We start from the raw sequence: 9,582 nt of genomic DNA, 5'->3' as shown, positions 1-9,582 counted from the left end.
TCACGATTACAATTTCATTGTCCGTACATCTTTAAGCCTCTCTGCTGTTTGTTTGTCACAAACGTTTTCACCTTGTTTCAGGAATGTATGTTTCTTTTCCAGTGACGGCTTCTAATCGGTGCTAAAAAATTGTTCTAAAACCTGATCTTTTTTTCACTGTAAGCAAAAGCAATACATGAAATTTTATTTGACGAGAGAGAAGATTAAAATAGACCAGTATAATGAAACACGGAAACATGCAAGAAAAAGGACCTCAACCGACTTCTACCAACATATTGTGTACACATGTTGCAAATGCTAAATGCTATCGTAACTTCTGATTAAAACAAGAGATAAATACGTGTTTAGGTATCTTTTTTTCAGCGAGTGAGTTTTTTTTTTTTCCCAATTTTACCGAACTAGTTCACAATAGTCTTTACGATCTCGTGGAGTAACTGAACTTTTTTTTCTGCTTAGTTTTGCTGTCTTTTCTTGCTATCCGCTTATTCCTGCTCGAAACTACAAATCTAAGTGCTACATAGAACATTTATAATTATATTTTAGTTAAGTCACTGCCTGTGTCATATCAAGTAGTTTTACTGCTCTGGTTTTGCTGGGACGTTCTTGCTCTCATTATCCTCACCCATTGTGTCTCGGTATTCTTTAGCTTCCTCAAATATTTCTTTAGAGAGAGCAGATGGTTCATTTGGAGCGATCTTACGTTCCTCTTCTTCTTCTTCCTTTTCTTCTTCTTCTTCCTTTTCTTCTTCTTCTTCTTCTTCTTCTTCTTCTTCTTCTTCTTCTTCTTCTTCTTCTTCTTCTTCTTCTTCCTTTTCCTCTTCTTCTTCTTTCTCTTCTTTTTTTTCTTCTTTCTCTTCTTTTTCTTCTTCTTCCTTTTCCTCTTCTCCTTTTTCTTCTTCTTCTTCTTCTTCTTCTTCTTCTTCTTCTTCTTCTTCTTCTTCTTCATCTTCTTCTTCTTCTTCTTCTTTTTCTTCTTCTTTCTCTTCTTCTTCTTCTTCTTCTTCTTCTTCTTCTTCTTCTTCTTCTTCCTCTTCCTCTTCTTCTTTTTCTTCTTCTTCTCCCTTGTTGTCTTCGTGTTGATTAGCTTCTTCGCTGGTTTCCTTCAAAGGAGTTGATGGTCGGTCCGAGGTAGTTCGATCATCTCTGTTACTACTTTTGGTTTCAAATTCAACGGCCTCTTTTTCTTTTGTACCCTCAAAGGAAGTTGATGGTTGTTCTATGGAAGCTGCCTGTTGTCCTTCCTTGTCCTGTTCAGAATCCTGCTTTTGTTCTGATTTGAAACAGAAGGAAACAAAACCTTGATATTTGTTAATCGGTAAGTTGATTGATAAGTCAATCAGTTAGACAATTGGTTAATTTGGTATTATCAACTGAGTTAAAAACGTAAGTAGGCCACCGTAAAGAGTTTTAAGGCTGACGTTTCGAGCGTTAGCTCTTCGTCAGAGGGATTGGTCAGTCTGTCAGTCAGCCAGTCAGTCAGTCGGTCGGTCGGTTAGACAGTCAGCCTGACGGCCCCTCAGTCGATCATTCAAACAATCAGTCAGTTAGTCAGTCTAACGGTCTGTTAGTCAGTCAGTCCGTCAGTCAGTACGTCACTCAGTCTGTCAGTCAGTCTGACAGTCAGTCCGCCTGACAGTCAGTCCGTCTGACAGTAAGTCAGTCAGTCTGTCCGTCTTCGTTTTTCAGACAGTCATGAATTTTATTAGTTAATCAGACAGTCAGTCTGTCGGTCCGACTGTCTGTCAGTCAAGTGGCCAGTCAGGCGGAGTTTATCAGTTGTAGGTCGGTCTTCTAATTTCAATTAGTGGATTGGCAAATTAATAAACTATTTTGACAACGAAAGGCTCGTGAAAAACAGGGTTAATTCATGTTATCTTTGGAACTGATGCTTGAAAATTGATAGCAAAACAATTCGATATCATTTGGACGCATGAACATAACGTTCATAAAAAGCTTTCAGGGAAAACAAAACAAAGTGAAGTGAATTTAAGGAATAGAAAAAGCGACAAAAAAATAGCTGAGGAAATAAAAGTAAAAATATAAGTAGCTGCACTAAAAAACTACAAAGGTGGCTTTGGCGTAAATTAAAAAGATAAAAGCTAAGAAGTAGCGATGACTTATGAACCGCTTTAAAACTGATTTGGTACAATGAAAACTTTACCTTTTCCATAAGTCGTAGTTTGGACTGCATTATCTCGTGGTCCTTTGTATGGATGAACTGAAATGGAAAAAAAACAGATTAAGATTAGTGTTTTCGTTAGCAATCAATGTATTAGCTCCGAATGAGAATATTGATGACATTAAGATTTCATTTGTATGACAGAGATGAACAAAGTGAGCATCCAAGCACCTCTTTCTATGGAGAAATGATCGCCCCTCAGATCCTTTTCTTGATAGAAGTCTAAGCGCAATGCTTTCGGGGTCCTCTCAGGTTCGTTTCCTTTAACTCTCTATAGGTTTTCCCACTAATAGTTACTATTTTCTGAAAGAGCATTCAAGGGTCTGTCCTTTGATACAGACTCTCAGAGAACGACTCACCTTCCACAACAACCATTTGTAAATTTCCTCCGTTGCCCTCATCTTCGTCTTTTTCTGCTTGAACAACAAAATGGTATCAAATTATCCAACAGGAATATTCTTAAATGTTCACAGTACATAATCCCTTATCCAACGCTAACTGAAAAAACTTAGCAGGTAATTTAGTGTTAACAACTGGGTTGAAAACGTAAATTAGCCACCGTAAAGGGTAAAAAAGCTGACGTTTCGAGCGTTAGCCCTTCGTCAGAGCGATTAGAGGAATTGTGGGTTGTGTGTGGATTTAAATGTAGGAAGTGGAGCTACGCCATTGGTGGGAATGTGGTGACGAGAAAACAGGAATAAATTAGTTGAATGAAAAGCGCTCGTTGATTCCGTGGGGATCAAGGGTGCCGATTTGGAATATAAATTTTTGTTCTAGTGTTTTACGGCTTTCCGAACTGCCTAGATGTAAGGAAAGGCCGCAAACTGCCATATGCTGTTTAGAATGATAAGGAAGATTAAAGTGTCTAGCGACTGGTTTGGATGCGTCCTTGTCATTTCTTTCCACATCGCGAAGGTGTTCTCGGAATCGGTCACCCAATCGTCTTCCTGTTTCGCCGATGTATAACTTATCGCAATAAGTGCAAGTTATGCAGTAAATAACATTGGCGGAGGTACACGTAAAGTGATCAATGATCTTAATAGATCTTTTGGGTCCCGATATTTTCTCTACGTTATGAATGAAAGGACAAGTTTTGCATCGTGAGCGAGCGCATTTAAAAGTTCCAGATTGGTCACAGGTTTGAAATGAACTCCTGACTAAAAAGTTGCCTATGTTTTTGTCGCGTTTGAATGAAATAAGTGGGGGTTGCGAAAAGATAGTGCCAGTCTCTGAATCGTTTTGGAGTAATTTAAAATTTTTAAGAATGATAGATTTAACTGCGTGGTTGTGAGGGTGAAATGTAAGAGTAAATGGAATGCGGTCAGTGTTATCCTTCTCAGCCGTTTGTAGTGCTGCCTGTCGATCGATTAGTTGGGCACGGTGGTAGCCCGCTTGAACGACAGAAACAGGATAGCCGCGTTTATCGAAAAACTGGCTCATTGCCTCTGATTTTTCGGAAAAATCAGAGTCGTCACTACATAAACGGCGAAGTCTGAGAAACTGTGAAAAAGGTATGGAGTTCTTGACGTGTGATGGATGTGAGGATGAATACAACAAGTAACTATGTGAATCTGTAGGTTTGTAGTAAACACTAGTACATAAGCCGTTGCCTTCAATTGAAATTTTGATGTCTAGAAAAGCTAAAGAAGTGTCGGAAATTTGCCAGGTATATTTAAGAGCCGGATGAAAAGAATTGACGGCGGTTATAAATTGAGTGAGCTCCTCCTTGGTAGAGGAGGTAGCGCCGATGCAATCGTCAATGTAGCGGCCGTAGAGTTGAAGTTTTGGGCCGTGGTATTGGCTAAAAAATTGGTGTTCGATAAAACCTACAAAAAGATTGGCGTAGCTGGGTCCCATTTTAGTACCCATGGCCACGCCATTAGTTTGTTTGTAGTAGTTACCACCGAATGAAAAACAATTGAGTGTGAGTACTAGTTCGGCCAGACGGAGCAGTGTTTCAGAGCTAGGTTCTTTAACAGTGCGTAGATCAAAAAAATGTTTGAGGGCCCGGAGACCTTCGTCATTGGGAATGACAGTGTAAAGAGATGTTATATCCATGGTGAAAATAAGCTTGTTTTGGTCGTTTTGGTTTTATATTGACGATCGAGTGTGAAAATGTGTCACATTAAGCAGTCAAACAAAAATAAAATTGCTTTAAATAAGCACCTTCTCCGCCAATCAACAAATGTAGCTTTAAATATCGAACACAGCAAATAAGTGACATCTACTTCATGATAACAGTTATACTTGTGTGTTTATTTTATAACTGTTCCAACAAATTTAAGCTCGGCTAAAGTAAGGTCCAATCCATTCTCTACCCTATTGGCCCACGAGGCAGCGAAGTTTATCCGGGTTTTCTTTGCATGCAACGACCATTCTTATTCATCGTAGGTCATCCCCCCCCCCCCCCCCCCGTTTCCCACTCTCCTACAATATTCGTCGAGTTTCGTCAATTAAAAAGGCCAAAACAAATTGTGAATTAGATTTTGTACGACAAAAAAAAGTAAACTGATCAACAGACGAAAAAACCTTTTTTAGAAGTCCACGTTCAAAGATCAAATAATGCATATCCATCTTTTTAATTCCAAGGACTTAATTGCGATTCTAAAGACAATGTTGGGTCTTGTTTGTTGTAATACCTGCTTCAGCCAGCAGCACATGTTCTTCCTCGTTAACTTGGCCTACACCTAACAGAAAATGAATCATTTGTTTTTCTTTCTTTATTGCTTTTGCAAATCATTAATGGGAGTTCTTCTTCAAGTTCTTCCAATATCGTTAAGGACAAAACAGATAAAGGTGTTAACGGCTAATTTGAATTGGTTACCAGTAGTTTCGTACCGGCCCACGGTCGTTTCATACCCGGTCGATTCGTACCCAGTCAGTTGAGTTGTTTAGTACCAATACTAATAAAGTATGCTGTTAATGTCAAGTATGTTTAAAGTGAGGTCTCTTATTTTAAATAGCGATACAACCTGTGCAAAACAAGTTTTGTTAATGTGACATCAATTCTTGCCACACGACCACCAAAGGTATATTGAATAAATCAATAAAGCTATAAAGAAAATTAAAGAATAAAAAGTTTTCATTTTGGCCCTTCATCCATTATTTTGACATAGATCAGCTTCCTAACTAATTTATCTTGTATTCATATATTAATTTTTTTCTGGTTTGTCGGGATAAATACCAAAGATCAATTTAACAGAATTTACCTTGCTCCGGATCTGCTTGTCCAAGTTGCACCATTTCCACCATTTCTAGCATTCCATTGTCTCCTTGTTCCTGATCTACACCAATCAACATACATGTATAATAAATATTCATATTCATACACGTATACATGTAAATATATATATATATGTATGCTCATATGATCTAAGATCTTGTGAATACTCTAAAGTGACCTTAGATTCTTCAGTTCTTATTATATTTAGTGAGCTTTTCCATTGATGTGATGATATGAATAAGTTTCTAATTCCATTAATTGCACTGAGCTATATTATTTTCAGGCAAACTAATATGAGTTTTTATTTCCTATCACAAAAATAAGATACCTTCCCACCTATAGAGTGACTAAAGAAAACGGTAAACCTTACCTTGATGATCTTGCTGCTTTTTACAGCAAGAGAAAAAGCTGCGCACATGGTTCATCAAAATTCGCAGTTTTGGTCGCAATATGCCCTGCACCTGTTTGGGTAATGCAAAGCGAATATTTCATTAAATCTGTAAAAATTAAGAGAGAATATGATAGAGAGTTTACAAACGTAACTTTCATAAACAATGTTAAAGCTGATCATACGACTTAAACACAAGGAAAGCCGATGCTAGAATCAGCCAGTTAAGTTGCATAGCCATTGAGCCGATGCTAGAATCAGCCAGTTAAGTTGCAGAGCCATTTATCCAGTTCTGATATTTTCCAAATGCCTCAAAAAGAACTATGAGAAATTGCTCAAGTAGCTTTCAGAAATTTCATGTGCAAATTTTTTTTAATGATAGTTTTCAAGGAGCGGGAAATTTTTGGGTGAGAGGAATCATTTTGAAATTAAATGTGACAGCCGTGTTCATTTGCAATTGAAACATTTGATAAGCCACCTACTTCTTTTTTTTATGAACGAATCCACTCATTAGATGATAATTCCACGATAAGGTTTTTCCTAGGAAGCCTACGACGTATATCTTTCATTATCTACTTTTAAGCATTCTGCGAGGATACGTAATTAAAGCATAAACACGATGGAGAAATCCGTCGCGATCGATTGTATTGTACTAATGTACGTCCCTGTCTTACCTGAGGGGTTGATAAGGTGTAGATGATCGGATTCAAGGCTGAGTTAATTGGCAGCACAAACACGGCGATCCAGGCAGAAAGATCGCCTGGGGGACTGTAATCTTTTTCAGCCAAAGACCTGATGCCTATGACTATTATCGGCATCCAACAGGCGCAATCTGTGAGAATGATAAAGAAGACTCTTTTGGCCAATGCTCTCTCCCTTCTGGCACTTGCATTCTTTTTTCTTGCCTGCACCTCTCGTCTGGTTCCCTTCTTTGCGAGCTGACGGCTGGAGAGATAACTTTTAAGAAAGATTGCGACATAAGCTACCGTCATGAACAGGAAGAGGAGGAAGTTTAACCCAACGAAGATGGCAATGGAGAACTCCCAACCAGCTGGAAACCTGTTGGAAAGTTGCAGTGGGAGGCACACAACGGATCGTCCGTAGTAGGCAGGGCGCTCTAGGGCGTCATAAAAGTAGCTAATGCCACTGAGGGGAAGGAATGCGATGACAAAACCAAGGACCCAAATAATCGCGCACAGAATGTGTGCCTTCCTGGGAGTCAGCCCTCTGCCATGGTATGGGAAAACGATGTTCTTCAGCCTGTCAGCAGAGATTAGGGCAAGTACCATTACAGAGACCTCACTGGACAGCACTGAGATCGCACCTGTGACCTGACACGACAAACTGGATCGCCACTGGAAGTCATGCAGATAGTAACTTCCCGACCATAACAGGTCTTTGGCACCTAAGGTGACCAAGTAAACGCCCATCAAGCAATCCCCAACCGCCAAGTGCATTAACATGATAAGCTGGACTATGTTTCTCTCTTTAAAGATCAGACGCCATACAATTACGAACACAGCACCAAGCAGAGAAAGGATTCCGATTGCCCAGATACTTTTACGTGGGGCTGAGTCGCGAAACATGCTCTCGCAACTGGCGAAGCTGTCGTCGTATAAAGAGGTACATTGGGCGTCTTCTTTCGTCAGATGACAACACATAAGACTGGTGTCCACTATCCTGTAATCCACAATGTAGAAGTAAAAATGCAAAAGATATGTTGTCATTCACTCAGGGATGTATAATCAAAATGTGGGGTATAGCTTATTTTGCAGGTCACTATTGGCTCAATCTACGAATAGTGAATATAACGGTCCTTGAGGCACCAAACTTTCTGCTGATTTTGAAGCTAGGTGAGGTAGACTGTGATTATATGGGGCCTCAAAAAGGAAAAAGGAAACCTTATACTTGCAAAAGATTGTAACTTCAACAAGAATCTTTGTATAACTACAAGTTTTCAGTAGGTTCAACCGACCTAAACCAGCTAAATATTTGCGGAGCGTGTGGATGTTGAATACGAAATCTTACGATTCCCCCCCGGCCCCCCTCCACCCTTTCAAAAAATCTCAAATAATGCGGGATGGAGGGCCTGAACTCAGGATTTTTAAATGACAAGTCCAACGCTAATGAAACATAATATAATATGATATTGTACGTTTCACTGACCACGGAGAAAAACTTACACTTTCATGATGTCCTTCATTCCATCGAAAAACCCGTTAGGAAGCTCAGACATTTGGTTTTTTTGCATATTCCTAAAAATACCATCTACCATCGATAAATAGGTATGGATAAAAAATTGAAACTGCACCGTGATGTCAAAATACGTGCCACCTTGTTGCGTGTTTAAATTATGTTTAAACGCCGTGAAGTCTCATCATTTTTTGTAGCCCAGCCTCCCTGGATTTCAGTCTAATTGCTAACCAAGGTCAATCTCGAAACAAACCATAAGGTTTGCGTAAACTGGCAATCCCGGTTTCTTTAAAGGGGCCCCTCGCTCTGTGCTCGCAATAAATACCGGTAATCTTTTCTTAAAAATAAGCTGTACTATTGTACCAGCGACATACTAACTGCAGTAGGATAATATTCCCTGGAATTCAAGCAGTTTACTCGTTAACTCTTTCATTCCCAAGATCACATTAATCATTCTGCCTTCCATTCAGTCCTTATATTGTCAGTTTGGAGAACTTGGTGTTGGTTCAAAAAATAATCCCCTTAGTGATGTTTTCCCTATTGTATTAATATTGTAGGGAGAAATGCTTTCTTGGTCACTCGTTGGAGTTAAAGGGTTAAAAAGGCTTTTCAGGATCTTCTTGTAGGGGAATCGACAGCAACAACAACTGAAAACAGAGTAATTACGGTTTCTCTGTATTTTTGCAAAAAATATAAGGCTAACGCTAGAACACCATGTTCTTATTTCATGATTTTCAATTTAGAAATGTTTTTCTTTACAGGACGTCATTGTTATAAACCAATTTTCATTTTTAGTAAGCCTAGTAAGATCCAGTGGGCTCTAAGATATGATGTGGTGATCTAATGATAAATTTAATCAGTGGCTATATACTCACAAAATAACCAATTTTGGAAGGTCATTAAAGTTTTCGTTGGTGACACTGGGAATCTTGTTATGAGAAATAGTGCTGCGGAGAAAAAAAAAGTCTGCGTTAGGAAGTAAAAAATCACAACTTTAATATCCACCGTAATACGAGGCTAGGACAATTGCTCACGGGAAAGTCTTGTGTGGCGTCATGTGTTGTGGATCATTTGTCATAGTGTGAATTAGTAAAGAGTGGTTTTGCATGGTATGACGAGAATGTTGAGGTGTGGTGTGGCGCGGTATGACATGGTAAAGTGTGAAGTGATGTGCTATGGTGTCCTTTTGATGATACAGTGTGCTCAGGTGTTGTATGACGTGGAAAAGTGTGATATGATGTGCTGCGGTGTTCGTTTTCATGATATGGTGTGCTGTGGTCTGGTATGACATGATAATGTGTGATATGACGTGTTGCGGTGTTCCTTCTCATGATATGGTGTGCCAGAGAGCAACAGCGAAATGAATGAATGAACGAAGAAATAATAAAACTAAATGGTAAATTTAGAATTTTTGTTTCAAAATTTGTGCATTAGAAACTACTTTATATTTGATTTGTTCTTTTTTAGTTCTTCATCAATTTGTTTCTCTTGATTTTTAAATTTGAAGTCTTGATGAACTTAAGGTTTCATATACATTTATTAGAACTTAGGTAGTATCTAATAACACCAGCAAATCTTTATTCTTCTTGCATGCTCTTT

At 38.8% G+C, this 9,582-nt stretch overlaps 1 protein-coding gene across 1 annotated transcript; it reads right to left on the bottom strand.

Moving 5' to 3' along the window:
- Window positions 1-575: 575 nt before the first annotated feature.
- Window positions 576-8,924, bottom strand: LOC149049832 (G protein-coupled receptor GRL101-like). The gene is made up of 10 exons (XM_089191716.1): window positions 8,859-8,924; window positions 7,974-8,045; window positions 6,465-7,470; window positions 5,773-5,863; window positions 5,389-5,463; window positions 4,819-4,866; window positions 2,539-2,592; window positions 2,162-2,218; window positions 1,193-1,270; window positions 576-661 (listed from the first exon to the last, which is right to left on the bottom strand). The coding sequence occupies exons 2-10, from the start codon at window positions 8,039-8,041 to the stop codon at window positions 576-578; spliced, it is 1,563 nt and encodes a 520-aa protein (XP_089047842.1). The 5' UTR covers window positions 8,042-8,045; window positions 8,859-8,924.
- Window positions 8,925-9,582: the final 658 nt, after the last annotated feature.

This window comes from Pocillopora damicornis, chromosome 2, assembly GCF_964200805.1.
Source record: "Pocillopora damicornis chromosome 2, jaPocDami1.2, whole genome shotgun sequence".
Classification (NCBI taxonomy): domain Eukaryota; kingdom Metazoa; phylum Cnidaria; class Anthozoa; order Scleractinia; family Pocilloporidae; genus Pocillopora; species Pocillopora damicornis.
This window is presented reverse-complemented; position numbering and strand designations above follow the sequence as displayed.